General features: G+C 40.4%; 1 protein-coding gene across 1 annotated transcript in view; it reads right to left on the bottom strand.

Moving 5' to 3' along the window:
* mfr (misfire) overlaps window positions 1–15787 on the bottom strand; it is a 426204-nt gene that overhangs the window by 308028 nt on the left and 102389 nt on the right. The window contains exons 10-11 of the mRNA XM_067152717.2: window positions 10862–10978; window positions 7110–7262 (exon numbers count right to left, since the gene is read on the bottom strand). Of these exons, the coding sequence (XP_067008818.2) occupies window positions 7110–7262; window positions 10862–10978 (270 nt within the window). The remainder of the gene's footprint in view (window positions 1–7109; window positions 7263–10861; window positions 10979–15787) is intronic.

Here is a 15787-nt window from a genome sequence, read left to right as displayed (position 1 = left end):
ATCCATTTGTTCTGGACACTCTGTCTCAGCTGCGAGAAGTATACACTTTTTCAGAAATGCACCCTTACTGAAAGGTCTCAAAGTACGCCCTGTCTGCAAAGCAATCTTGTAGCTGGCCTCAATAGCAGGTTCACTGAAACCCATATCCTCCTGTTAAAAATAATGAAATACAACATAAGTACATAAATAAATCATATCTGAGGAATAATACTGCCGATGAGAGCAACTCACTGTACAAAAAGAGTTGAGTAGGATAATAGGAAATTTACGTACCTCCTCAAACGTTTTGTTCATAAGTTCTTCTAGCAAAGCTGTCCTTTCCCGGCCTTCCTACTTATCATACTTGTAGGCACGACACAAGGAATAATGGTGCTACAGATTAATTTCATTGATATGATTCAATATTTTATTACATATTAAACATTTTGCCGTGTTATTTTCTTGAACTACTGTATTAAATACGTACTCTTCTTTCCAGGAAGGTTTGAAACTTGTTGGCGTCGATGGCCTACGCTGAGCAGAACTCTATTCCAAAGTAAATGCAACATCTACCGACTAGACTTGAGGTGCGAGGATAAAGGGGATACACACTACTGTCCCACATGTATCGTGTCTCAATGTGCCTATAGCCTACTGGCCTTCAGCACGTATCACGTCGTGCACTTCCCCTACTTGCTCGCTAAGCTGCTCTTGTTCCTTGAAAGCTGGGAGTAAACTGGCTCCGAAGGCATTTTGCTCTGGATTATACTGCCTGGTCTATGCCACTAGTTTAACACAGGAAGGCGCTACTACCAATATTTCTTAAAGTCGCCGTAAGAGTGCAGTAGTACACGCACAATCTTCGCTGTCAGTGTGGGTGTAGCACTGTGTTATTTGTGCATGAATGTGTGTGAAAACCTGAGTTATTTCGTACAATGAGTAAACATGTCTGGTCACTTCCGTTCGTACAAGAGATGTTTTGTATAGAACTGTGAAATTAATTAATCATGTTATGCTTATATATGTAACAAAAGTGATTTTAAGGCGTACTTGTTTCTTTCCGTTAAGTGCAAAGTATATTTCTTGTAGAACTGAAACTTCAGATTCTTTCCCCGAAATATTCAACTGTTGTGTACCATTTTGGCAATCTCGGCAAGGTGGTTCGCAGCCAGAAAAGATACGACTCCATGAAATACCGTCTAGCAAACCGGCTGTCGGCTTTATCTAGGCAAGTACCTAATAAAGGAAGTAATTGGATATCCTCAAATTAATCTCGCATCTGTGCCTTTACACCTTATTTCAGAAGATGATGGAGCCTCAGTGGCTCAGGCAGCAGCGCGCCGGCTTCTCACCGCTTGGTTCCGCGGTTCAAATCCCGGTCACTCCATGTGTGAATTGTGTTGGACAAAGCGGAGGCGGGACAGGTTTTTCTCCGGGTACACCGGTTTACCCTGTCATATTTCATTCCAGAAACACTATCGAATATCATTTCATCTGTCATTCATAATCATTGCCCCGGAGGAGTGCGACAGGCTTCGGCAGCCGGCACAATTCCTATCCTCGCTGCTAGATGGGTTCTTCATTCATTCCATTCCTGGCACGGTCGAATGACTGGAAACAGGCTGCGGATTTTTTCAGAAGGTGATTAAAGTCGTAGAGGATAGTGGACTCCTTGTGATAAGAATTGTGACGAACAATCACCAAACAAACGTCTTCATGTTTAGACATTTTGGACAACCTTAGATATCCACACGATAATATCCCAATCAAACATGAAACAGGAAATCAAAACCTAATTTGCGGGTACTTGAAGAGAGGATGGAGTGTTGCGTTGATGGGGTGAAAGATCGTTTTGGGGATCATTGTAAGTATCTAGGTGTTAATATAAGGGAAGATCTTCATTGGGGTAATCACATAAATGAGATTGTAAATAAAGGGTACAGATCTCTGCACGTGGTTTTGAGGGTGTTTACGGGTTGTAGTAAGGATGTAAAGGAGAGGGCATATAAGTCTCCGGCAAGACCCCAACTTGAGTATGGTTCCAGTGTATCGGACCTCACCAGGATTACCTGATTCAAAAACTGGGAAAAATCCAAAGAAAAGCAGCTCGATTTGTTCTGGGTGATTTCCGACAAAAGGGTAGCGTTACAGAAATATCGCAAAGTTTGGGCTGGGAAGAACTGGGAGAGCTGCTCGACTAAGTGGTATGTTCCGAGCTGTCAGCGGAGAGATGGCGTGGAATGATATTAGTAGACGAATAAGTTTGAGTGGCGACTATAAAAGTAGGAAAAATCACAATATGAAGATAAGGTTGGAATTCCAGAGGAGAAACTGGGGCAAATATTCATTTATAGGAAGGGGAGTTAGGGATTAGAATAACTTACGAAGGGAGATGTTCAATGAATTTCCAATTTCTTTCGAATCGTTTAGGAAAAGGTTATGAAAACAACAGATAGGGAATCTGCCACCTGGGCGACTGCCCTAAATGCAGATCAGTATTAATTGATTGATTAAAGACCGTAGCATTGCTTGTAACACCTAAATATTATCTACTAGCAATAGTTTAATTTTAGGACGTGTGTATGCCTACTGTATAATAATACCAAATCATTTAATACATGATCAGGCATTAAGTTCTCCATTATTTGGCTGGGTTTTGCTTTTATTTGGCATTGATTCTGGGGGGGGGGGGGGAAAGGCAGTGCGTTTTCAACATTGCCTAACCCATATGTAGGTTTAGTTATTCACTGGCCATTTTTGTTACTTTTTGGCTTGTTCTGTATCAACAATCAAAGACACTGTCATATAACGTAACAAGAAGAAAGTCAAAAGCAAAAAAAGCAGGAGTTATCACCTGTTCGGGAAATGAGTGAAACATACCCCTGTACTCCTCGTAAGTTTACTGGGCGAGTTGGTCGTGCGGTTAGGAGCGCGCAGCTGTGAGTTTGCATCTGGGAGATAGTCGGTTCGAACCCCACTGTCGGCAACCCTGAAGATGGTTTTCCGTGGTTTCCCATATTCACACCAGGCAAATGCTGGGGCTGTACCTTAATTATGGCCACGGCCGCTTCCTTCCCACTCCTAACCCTTTACTATCACATCGTCGCCATAAGACCTATCTGTGTCGGTGCGACGTAAAGCAACTAGCTTCGTAAGCTATGTTTATGGTTGGGATTTTCGTCTTCCATAAATGTATCCTGTCCTCGTTCGAAGGAAATTAAAATGTTGGTGTATAGTCATTTGTATAGTTCGATTTTCGTCGTGGCACGCACAAATTATTGGCACTGTGGCAAATGCAAACTTTCACACACTGTATTTAAACTCGGAGCATATTATATTTCCACAAAAAACTTGCTATACGTTAATAATCCAATTAATAAATTCCACGAGAAGCATTATGTTCCTTGAATATTACTCATCACGTGAAGGTAACAACCTAACCTAAACTATGAGGTCTCATTATCTCAATAAACACTATGTACGAAAATCCGGATGTGATAAATTTAGAGAAGAAGCATGCAATATACTTCAAAATAGAGGTCTGTCTTTCAACAGCCACAATTATCCAAAGAATGCTCCCAATCACTGTGTATTACATTCGCAACGTGGCGCCCGTATATCACGAAGGCAGTGACGGAGATCAAAAACGGCAGAATCTGTTGTATTGATGTCATCATACCATACACTCTCCACGAAAGATACAATTATTTCAGTAGCATAGGTCTATGTGTAAAGTGTGCAGTACCAGTATTTTATAATGTGTGTAGGGCGATGAAGGACATTGGAATACTGACTGCAAGGTGATTGGTGATTTAAATGAGACTGTGGAGTGGGTATGTCTGAAACTGGGAGTGAGATTTCTAGATTCCAGTGGGTGGTTAGGAAATAGATATGGCCTTCACTTAAACCGCAGTGGTGCATATAAGTTAGGAGATTTGTTTGGAAGGGTAATAGGGAGGTACATTCAGGGAAACGGGGTGGCCTAGGGAGCGGTATTAAGTGAACAGGGAACTGGAAATCAAGTAGGGATGACATAAAAATGTTAGTGTTGAACTGTAGAAGTATTGTAAAGGAAGGAATAGAATTAAGTAATTTAATAGATATAAACTTACCAGATATTGTAATAGGAGTTGAATTATGGCTGAAAAATGATATAATGGATGCAGAAATTTTCTCACGGAGCTGGAGTGTGTATCGTAGAGATAGGATAGGAACGGTAGGAGGGGGAGTATTTATTGTGGTGAAAGAAGAATTTGTAAACTACGAAAAAATGACAAACATGAAATTCTAGGTGTAAGGCTCATTTCTAAAGATAATAGGCAACTTGATGTCTTTGGAGTGTACAGACCGGGAAAAGGTAGCACTGACGCTGATTCAGAATTATTTGATAAGATAATCAGCTATGTTTGAAACGATATGGAAGGGAGTGTGTGAGTAGTAGGTGATCTCAATTTACCAAATGTCAATTGGGAAGGAAATGCGAACAACGGGAAGTACGACCAACAAATGCCAAATAAGTTAATATGGGAAGGGCATCTGGTTCAGAAAGTGATGGAACCAACTAGAGGGAAGAATATTCTGGATGTGGTACTGGTAAAACCGTATGAGCACTATAGAGAAACCGAAGTAATAGATGGTATTAGTGATCACGAAGCTGTTTTTGTCGTAGTTAAAAATAAATGTGAAAGAAACGAAGGGAGGTATTAAAATTAGGACTATTAGGCAGTACCATATGGCTGATAAAACAGGCATGAGAGAGCTTTTAAAAAGTAACTATGATCGGAAGAAAACGAAAATGTAAACAGACTCTGGGGTGGTTTTAAAGCAATTGTAGAGGAGTGTGAAAAAAGGTTTGTTCCTTTAAAGGTGGTAAGGAATGGTAAAGACCCACCTTATTATAACAGAGAAGTAAATAGACTAAGAAGGAGGTGCAGGTTAGAAAGAAATAGAGTTAGAAGTGGCTGTGGAATTAAGGAGAAATTCAGGGAACTTACTAGGAAATTGAATCTAGCAAAGAAGTCAGCTAAGGATAATATGAAGGCAAGCATAATTGGCGGTGATACAAATTTTAGTGAAAAATGGAAAACTATATATAGGTACTTTAAGGCAGAAACGGGTTCTAAGAAGGACATTCCAGGAATCATTCATGGACAAGGGGAGTGTGTATGCGAGGATCTTCAAAAGGCAGAAGAATTCAGTCAGCAGTATGTAAAGATTGTTGGTTACAAGGATAATGTCCAGATAGAGGAGGAGACTAATGCTGAAGAAGTATTAAAATTTACCTATGACAGCAATGACATTTACAGTAAGATACAAATGTTGAAAACTAGAAAAGCAGCTGGAAATGATAAGATTTCTGGGGATATACTAAAGGCAATGGGTTAGGATATAGTACCATATCTGAAGTACTTATTTGATTATTGTTTGCATGAAGGAGCTATATCAAAAACTGACCTCGATAATGTTCTGAGATGGACAATACGCTATTGTATGATGATAAACTGGGTTAAAAGTCAGGTTGTGAGTTTTAAAGTTTTAATTACTGCGTTGATGGGGTGAAAGTTCCTTTTGGGGATCATTGTAAGTACCTAGATGTTAATATAATCACATACACGAGCGAAGATAAAGTTGGAATTCATATAAATATGATTGTAAATAAAGGGTACAGATCTCTGCACATGGTTATGAGGGTATTTAGGGGTTGTAGTAAGGATGTAAAGGGCAGGGCATTTAAGTTTATGGTAAGAACCCAACTAGAATATTGTTCCAGTGTATGGGGCCCTCACCAGGATTACTTGATTCAAGAACTGGAAAAAATCTAAAGGAAAACAGCTCGAATTTTTCTGGGTGACTTTCGACAAAAGAGTAGCGTTACAAATATCCTAAAATTTGGGCTCGGAAGACTTGGAAGAAAGGAGACGAGCTGCTCGACTAAGTGGTATGTTCCGAGCTGTCAGTGGAGAGATGGCGTGGAATGACATTAGTAGATGAATAGGTTTGAGTTTAAAAGCAGGAAAGAACACAATTTGAAAATAAAGTTGGAATTCAAGAAGACGAATTGGGACAAATATTCCTTTATATGAGGGGAGTTAGGGATTGGAATAACTTACAAAGGGTGAAAAGGCTAGGAAAACAAGAGAGAGGGAATCTGCCACCTGGGCGACTCCCCTAAATGCAGATCAGTAGTGATTGATTGACATTTGCGTGAGCCTAGAGCTTCGACACCGCTAAATGGAAATGGTTATGCATCAAGACAAAAGAGGAGTTCGATACCCAATACGTTGTTTTGTTTCTCTGGTGAAGTATCTCCAAGAGTTTTTTTAAGCTGCTGTGCCCTATTGTCGAAGACCTTCAAACATACGAGGGAAATACGAGGACTTGCGATGTCTTCCCTTTCAGAATGTGTTTTGTTACAGTGTGAGGTCAAAGAACATCAGCAAACTGTTAGTGATTTTATCCTAACCAAGTTCGTAAGACCTGTCTTAACTGATATTGCGTTGGCAAGAACACAAATAGTACGGTACCACTCCAAGCCTTCGTCCAGGAAAATCTTTAAGTTGTGCATTAAGAGGCCAACTGCTACTTCATACAGGTAATATTGCCGATATTTAATATTGCTGGTGCAATTTACGAGCTTCAGTGAACATATGACCATACTGCATCGTGTTTTGTAGGCTGTCGTCATTAGAATAAGTTTGGAACATTGAGCGTCTATGCCTGCCATCTAGCGGATAAACTTTGTCGCAGAAAGCCTAGAGCATGCAATAGAGGAGGATCGAGACAAACTCGCATGATCTTCAAAGCCTGATTTCAAAGAGAATATAGCTCTACTTGGCTTCAAATTGTCATCGAAAGATGGCAGTTAGCTTACTGTATCTGCGTGCATAATCCGGCGAGTAGGGAAGACATGGACCGCCGCATGAACAGAAAAGAAAACGAGTAAAGAAACAAGCGATTTTTCCGTGAATGCCGGAGTGATTTTCGAAATGTGTTTTTCAGTTTTATAGAGCTTGAAACCTTTCCTCACCCTTTAGCCCTTCAGCTTTCGGCACAGAAATAGCTTAATTTTACTTTTTTGTGACGTCACATTAAGATATGCTGCACTCTAGTTGTAAGGAGTGTTATCAAACCTTGAGGAAGAGCGTCTGCACTCTGCCGCAGTCTCGCCCACACTCCTCGTCCACGATGGAGTACATGAGGTCTCGGGACTGGACTCGCTGGTAGGCCACTCTTCGGCCGCCGCTGATCACCCACAGGAACACGTCTGGTAGCGCATGCTGGGGCTGTCACAATCAATATAGTCATATTAGTAAACAGTGCTGATGGTAGTATTTACTATTGCTATTGTTATTAATCATCACAAACAGTTGTATCAGCACACTATTTTAATCCATAACCGGTTTTCGGACTCTAAGGTCTACTTTGTGATTAGTGGACATACCTGGGACCTTTTAGCTACTAGGTGTATATACTACTACAGCTAAACTCACGGTTACCTTGGAGAATTACTTTCTGGCTCCTGAACATCGAACACGGATAAAAAAATGCCTGTAATGCCTTCATGAAATTCCGGAAAGTCCTTACAGTAGCTGATGGCGCAGGATGATGCCAGGTATTTTGGGTGCGAGTTAATTCTTAATTTTGCTGCATGTTTCCATGACGTCGATGTTGTCGAAGGGGATCATTGCTTTACTGACAACACCAAGCTATGTCTCTGAGTGACTGCGCAATAGGGTTGTGTAGCTGTGAGCTTGCATTTGGGAGATAGTGGGTTCTCGGCAGCCCTGAAAATGTTTTCTGTTCCAATTTTCACACCAAGGCTGTACCTTAATTAAGACTATGGTTGCTATTTTCCTATTACCTTTCCCAACCTATTCCCCTCCTGGTGGGGATGGGATAGAAAAACAACCATGATATTCCTGCCTGCGGTAAGAGGCGAATAAAAGAGGCCTTTGCGGCTCTCAACTTGGAAGCGTGGGTTGGTGACCACGGAGCCCTTAGCTGATGTACCGGTATCATTATGGGGACTATGTAGAATTACCGCTACACCTAAAATCTGTTCGTGTGGAATTTAAAAGAAAACAAGAATGGAATCTATTATTTAACTTTGCGCCATGTAAGGCAACACAGCGATAGCTAATTGTTATTGGAGTAAATTGTAAAATAAGGGTGGGCTGTTTCCTCACCATTGGATATTCAGTGCAACTTTGTTGTTATGAAATTGGTATTGGTTGGCTCGTCAACTGACTGTCAAATGTTTTCGGCAGAGCGCCCTGGTGTAAGCCGCTGCAACTGTTGTTGTGAGCCAGCTACGCTACAGACAACATGTCTGTCCTGTAGACTCCCGTTGCAATGGCCAGCAAGCGATCCGTGGGTATCTACAAACCACCCTAATGTGTGATTTCGTCGAGAATTAAATTACTGTTAGTGGTGGGTGGTTGATAGAAAATTATTTGTGTGTGGTTTTTCCTTTAAGACACAAGTTTAATGTGACCGTTCCTTTCACCATCGAAGCATGCCGTAATACATGGATAGCTTCAGCACTTTGGTTAGTCCAATTTATATGTTATATAAACTATTTCGGCCACATTGTACGGCATCACTTCGTTCAAGTTGCTGCTATACGCATTCAACATGTCGGCTCGGCATGTAATATTAATTTTTGTGTTGGACTGGAGATCCATTCGCCTTCCGACCATGTTAAAGCATACGAAATATAGTTTTGGTGGATGAAATTATTTAATTCCGCAAATTTTTAACCATGCCCAACCTGTTATATTGTATTTGGGCAAGCGAAGGGACGTACTTCTATGTCACGAGAACAGTCTGTTTCAAACGATCTGCTCTTTACAGGAGCTGTGATAAATTTACTTGCTCTATTTGAGGTTATTAATTTAAAATTTCTCCCGGTGGAAAGAAAAGAAGCAAGGTAACCGTTTTACAACGTGTATAGTATGTATGTATAATTAGCCTCGTAAAGGCCACTGAATATTTAAATTTATGTAACGCTTGTAAATTTTACACCCACGTGAACACTGAAGGGTGCGTTGGGTTGAATTTAATTCCATTTTCTTTTATTAATTCAATTTCTTCATTTGCAATTATTATTATTATTATTATTATTATTATTATTATTATTATTATTATTATTATTATTATTATTAATTTTCCTACCTCTAATTTTCGATTGTTGGCTACTGTTTCTAAAGTTGGCCTCCATTTTATTGCATTGTTGTAGTATGCTTCCGTCTTTTGTTATCTTTATAACGGTTTGATTAGCGCGCATTGTCGTGGTGTAGGTCAGTGTTGTAACAATACTTGAGATGTTCTGACGCTCCTTGTTGTGTGATGAACTGGGTCACGGGATGGGTGTTTATTTCTTTAATATTATTATATTACCTTTTGATTGTTTTATTTCAATCATTTACTTTTTTCTTTGACCTAGATTCTTTTCTTATTTAAATTTCAGCCTACCCTTATGTTACTTCAGGACATTATCGTTCTGTTTGGTGATGCGGATAGATGTTTTCTTTTAAAACGCTTCCGTGTTCACTGAGGTATCTCAAACCATGTAATTATTTATGGTAGTTATGCCTGTTGGCTTTCAATTGTTTAATAACAAATTGATAAATTGTAAATGGGTAAATGGAAGGGACGTGCGTACCCAGGAAGGTATAAAACGAGCACGAACAGTATTTTGTTATGAGGCTCAAATTTAAATGTAAACTCAAGTTCATTTCTTTTAGAAAATCTTATTGTACTTTATTAATTGGTTGAGGTTGTAGACATTCTAGCTTTGTGACCACGCTTGGTGTGGTAGTTCTTTTGAAAAAGAATCTTGACATTATTTTTTTTAAATTTAATTGATTTCAATTTGTTTTACATATTTATATTGGACCACCCACCCTACTTCTTGATTTTCTTGAACAGCATGAAAATTTGGTCCTTAAGTGTGACGGCGAGTGTTATTGTAATGAATTGCTCTATGCTTTAACTCCTTCCACCCTCTGTTATAGTCATTGACCTATTGGTTTTGCCCAGATTCCATCGCTTCCCTATCCTGTGTTGGGTGTTTATCGACGCCTTCCCTTAGTAATGGGCGTGATTTTGCGCTGGGAGGCGCCTCTTATCTCTTTGGTGGTTGTGCTTGGGTTGCGGTGTTGGGCCACCTGTCGTTTGATTGCCCCCTTTTTCGATTGTTGGTGTGCCACACTGAGTATTTGTGCCAGTCTCGTGACTTTCATTTATCCTGTCCAACCTCCCTTGGCCAATTCTCGTTTTCTTCCAACCCGGCAGTCGTTTCTTTTCATCTTCTGCTCACTGCTGAGAAGGAATCGTCTTACACACTTCTTGTTCTGTTACGTCATCAGCCCGGACGCTCGTTCGATCCTCATACAGCAGCGGACACACAGTGAGACATCGCGACACAGCCTGTTAGAGTTCACACTTCCTGCTACAACACAAGCCCCAGAGGAAACATCTATTTTTGTTTTAAGAGTACGGAAAAAACAGTTGCTGAAAAAATTACTTGCATAAAGAAATGTTTTGCAAAGAGTCTACAGCTGTTACAAAAACATTAAAGAATTGTTTCGTCTCCCCCAGAGTCATTCTGAAATCGTGTGCGTATGTAAACCTCCTCCAGATAAGTAGATCTCTAAATTTATTTAAAGTTGGGTCGAAAGATTGCCCGTGATGGCCGAACAAACAAATATATACATAAAGACAATATCTATAAACCACAAATATATTCTTGAGTTGATACGAAACATTTTAAAAAGTCACAGACAGCGCCATCGCTGAAATCTGAAATGATGGTAAATCGTACTTGAGTCGTACTGTCTCGACTTGAACCACGGTAAGAGTAATTTGATGTTGTACTTACGTCTTCAACTAAGAAGCGAAGCTTTTGCAGGTAGCTGTGAGCCGTCTTGTAGCGCTCTCGTAACGTCGTCTTGGTAACCAGAGCCTTGAGGTTGCGCGCGAGACCACCGGTGTGTTCCTGAAACAACACCGCATAGCTGTAGGTGAGCTTTACCATCACAAGACACTTCAGTGCTGCTTCTTGTAACTCACTCCTCTAAGGAGATATATTAACAAAAATAATTATTATGAATTTTGACAACGGGTGACTTGCGCGCAGTCCACAGTTATCATGGCGGTAGTGTAACTTAAATTCTTCCAAACAGAAAAAAGAAAAATCAAAGGAAAGGGAAGACAGCTCAGTTGACAAGATGTGTAATAGAAAGGTTGAGGTTGGGGTGTTTGTTCTGTAGTAAACATCTCTTCGATATGTTTCTTTAATACACTGACATATTATTTGGAGAGAAATGGCAAATACGAATTAATTTTCTCACTCATAACTGTGTTACTACAGAACTCTGTCCTATGGGAGGCGCGCATGTGTACGATCTGAACCTCAGCTGTTAACATGGAGATTGCAACACCGTGTTCTCGCATGTAAAACTTCCTGTTTCATCTTAATGGTCGTATGGATTGGTGTGGAGACAATCCTAACGGTGTTTATGAAGTTCCTCATTGCTGTTAGTGCAAGGCGGACACTAAATGCAGAGAGCGACGCCTTTCTTCCATCAGTTAAGGGAAGAAGAACAATCGCGTTTGTGGTTTCAGTAAGATTCAGCCTCTGCTCATACAGCAGAGTGATCAGTACTGGTCTATTTTCCCCCTTCGTTCTCCGGATCTAAGAGTGTGTGATTTTTACTTGTGCGGTAAACTGAAAGAAATAGTTCTCACACATTGGGGGAACTGAAAGAAAATATTACGAACGAAATCAGAAACATTTCAGTGGCAGAACTCCCTCGCGTCAGCCAGAAACAATGCCTGCGTAACCCAGTACTTTTATAAGATTGCCTGCCGTGTGCGTTCGGTCCGAGACCCTGCATATTGTTGGTCGTGGTGCAACTCTACGAAAAACAAGCTGAAGTGACAGAACCAATCGTAGTTTACAATACACAGGTGTGCAGGGGGAGCGTACTGTTCAAGGCAGCCATCACTTGCTCTCGATTTGGGAAGGGTCAAGGGATTACGGCTACCATTGTATGTGAATGATTATTTTCACTTGTCTGTAACACGTTCCGGAACACAAGAACAAGGGGTGCCTGGATGACCTGGTAAAGGAGTCTTCGGTCACGAAGAAGGACGTTGGTTCAATTTCCCGCCAGGAAGTCGAAAATTTTAAGAAAACGACATTTCCACTTCCGGAGGTTCACTCACTCAGCCTAGACCAGGCGGACAAAGACGGTCGGGTGTAGAGCTCCCCATACAGTGGCGAGGTTACGGATAGTGGAAGCCTTTACCTTCCACCCCTTCATGGCCTTTCGTGTACGGAGATGACTTTGCTTCGTTTCTTGTTATATTAGCAAGCATGTGCTAGTTTTATTGTTGCTAAAAGTAGATGTATTCATAGTCTATTAGTCACACCAAAAGTAGAAAGTGTTAGCCGTTTACTGTGGTATTCCCACCCTTCACGTAACACGCAATTTGATTGACAAGCTTAGGGGATGTCCTTGTAATTTGGACCGATAATATTCTTGGTATTTGCAAGTTTGGTCTCCCCTGTCTGAGGCAAGGTCAGCAAGATAAACGAGGGTAGGTTTCTTCCTGGAAGTTGTTTTGCTGGTGGACTTACGGTTGAAGGAGAAAGAGGAAAACAATCTTAGTACTCACATTCCTTGTATGCTTATACGGTGACAAGTAAGTCTACAGCCAAGAAGGCGTTTAGCTTTTACAAGTACTGACGAAATATCTAGGTAAGTTTTAACATAGTCACAATCATAAATTTTAAGTACTTTCCATATTATTTAGTTTTTATTAAATCTTTGCATGTCGTATAATTTGGAACGTCGAAACTGTACTCGGAGGTACAAATCAACGCCGTGCACTTAAATGAAACGCCTTCAAGAACACAAAGTTTACAACAACTGTTTCAAAAAGTTGGGACTTTTCTCCATAGATGTCTCTATTAAAAAACCTGATGTCATGCACTCTGGAGCAAAGTGGAACAACTAGAAATTTAAAGAAATTTTGTGTTTATAGGTTTTCTGAAATGAATTGACTTTCTTTGTTTTTGATACTTCAAGATTTGCAACACTTCTTACTTATCCCGCCAACTTTGGATTCTGGCGAATCAAAAATATTGTGTGTATATTTTTCTGCCAATCACAGGCTTCTTGTAACTTTTCGACTGTCCAATAAAAATGAGAGGGTGTGTCTGGTCTTAGTCCAGAGCCTTCTCGAACCTTCCTCTAGGGTATAAAAGCTGACGCCTTTTCCAGCCAACTTATCTTATTGATCGTCGTACTATTCAGTGTGTGTGTTAAGAGAGGAGGCGGGGTCTCATCCACCGACAGGCAGAACATCAGCTAAGGTAATGGCCACCATTTTTCTATCTCAGTAGTTATCTCCGCAAGCTGACTCGAGGGGAAGTTTACAATCTTTAACTATGTAACAGTCCATTTCCTAAAATGTGAATTTTTCTTTCTTCTCGTGTAAAGGTTCGAGTAAATCAAGTGCATTCGGGAATAGAGAGTGTGACACCCTCTCAACTTGTATTTGAGGTGACTGTTTTCTATCTGTAGCCTTGTAACTTAAATTTCCTCCATCTAGTCACCTCAGTTGTATGGGATTAGCCTCTGCCACAAGCCCAAGTAGGGTTTTAATCTTTGATTTCAAGGCGCGCAAGTTCCGCCTCCATACATTTTGATTTTTGGGCCAGTAACTTTAACCTGTACTTTTCCACGAAGGCCCGGTAAATGGGTACTCGATACCCCTGTGTAAACTGAAAATGCAATTGAAATGGTCTTGTAAATTGTAGGTCGTGCCTAGAGAGGCCTGAAACTGTAATTTTATTGAGCAAAGACGTTCTAATCCCAATTGTAAAAGTTAAAGGTTGCCTTGAGTAGCCTGTAAGGGTTTGGGAGCGCAGTCTCCTGGGTAGAGTTTCTTCAAATGTAAAATATATTTGTGTGAATATTGAATCGTGCCTATGGAAGGCCATAACTTGTAACCTTTGGAGGAAAGTGCTCGTGAAACTTGTGATTTAAATTCCTGTGAAAACAAATTGGAAGATTCGTCTCCTTGCCTATCGAACTAAAGGCAACAGTAGTGATGCAGGGACCTTGTAAATAGGAAGCTTGGAGCTCAAAGTGTAACTAAACATTTCTGGGTTTTTCGATTTGTACCTGAAATCTTGTTCTTTCACCCAGTGAATAGTTTGTTAAAATTTAATATCTGAAAAGAAATATAATCTTTATTTTCCAAGTTTTAAATTAATCTTTGACTATCGTAGATAAACCAGCTCCTTCTTTCACCTCTCTGTGATCCACGAAAACTCGTAATTGTAATAATTGCGTTTCTTCGTAGTTTCACTGATGATTCTAAAAGAACTTGTTTTTTCAAATAATTTGAGGCTATCCCGCGGTGTAAGAGTAGCGTGTCTACCTCTTAACCGGAGGCTTCGTGTTCGATTCCCGACCAGGTCAGGGATTTTTACCTGGATCTGAGGACTGGTTCGAGATCCATTCAGCCACACTGCCTACGAAATGTAATCCTTGGGGTGTTGTTTACAAATTAACAAGAAAACCTGAAAACTTGAATAATACTGTTTGATTCAGACACTGCTAATGTTCTTATCAACTCTTTCTTCTCCGAAGAAGATGACGACACAGAAACGCAAAAGGGCCATTAGATTATTTTCCACTATCCCTCCTAATACTGCAGATGATGTGCTATTCACCTGCCAAGAAGTCGAACGAATAATACTCCCAAAAATGACAAGAAAGCACCAGGTTGGGATGGACTATCAGCAAACATTATCAAAAATATCCACTTGTGTTTTCCTTCCCTGTTTGTCACCCTTTTTAATAAGTGCTTGGTGTTCAGCCTCTTCCCCACATCTTGGAAAATTGCAATTGTTAAAATAATCCCTAAAGGCATTATTTCAAGAATGTTTACTGCCAAATGTTTTAGGCCTATTTGCTTTCTTCCAGTTCTGGGGAAGATTTTTGAGAAGTAAATAATCGATCGGGTCATGTACCACATATAGAAACAATCATTTAAGTCAATGGCAGTACGGATTTATTCCACAAAAATCGACAGAAGATGCTGTTCTTACGAGGGAACAAATACTTGTGTTTCACTCGGATTCGGTTGAAATTAGGCAGGAATATTCGTGGGGGGCAGTAGAATGCTAAGGTGAAAACTGCATGTCCCCAGCGCAAGTTTAAACACCAAAATAGAACAAATAAATAGTCGTAAAATTAGAAGTGCCGCGGGAGTATCTGGGTTTGGCGGAGAGATAGGGAGGAGCGAAGCAGCGGACGTGAGCCAACCGGGCTGTGTCGAGCTGCGCCAGCAGCCAGGCAGCGTATAGTTAGCGCGTTCCCCTTAACTTCCCGATTAGATGTGCAAAACGTAAATATGAAAACAGCACATCAAACAAGTGTACAAAGGACGATGTTTGAACAACAAGGTTTGAAAGATTCACGCCCGAGTTCTTGTTACTCGTAATTAGTGCAATAGTGATTGTTTACAAAAAAGTGCACCATGCACATCTTACAGCGCTGTCGCTTTCACAAGTATTACATTGATTATAGGAAGGCTCTTCTTTGAAACAATAATCGACTGGATTAACACAATGTGAAGGTTTCTTGTCAACATAGCCACATTTGTACCAACTGTACTGCCACATGCTACGAAAACGCGGAGAGGAGAACTGGTTGTGCGTCAAAGATTGCAGTTTTAAAATGTTGTTCCTTAAATGTACCTTGATGTCTAACGAGTTTAACAAAAT

The sequence above is a fragment of the Anabrus simplex genome, chromosome 8 (genome assembly GCF_040414725.1).
Source record: "Anabrus simplex isolate iqAnaSimp1 chromosome 8, ASM4041472v1, whole genome shotgun sequence".
Classification (NCBI taxonomy): Eukaryota; Metazoa; Arthropoda; class Insecta; order Orthoptera; family Tettigoniidae; genus Anabrus; species Anabrus simplex.
This window is presented reverse-complemented; position numbering and strand designations above follow the sequence as displayed.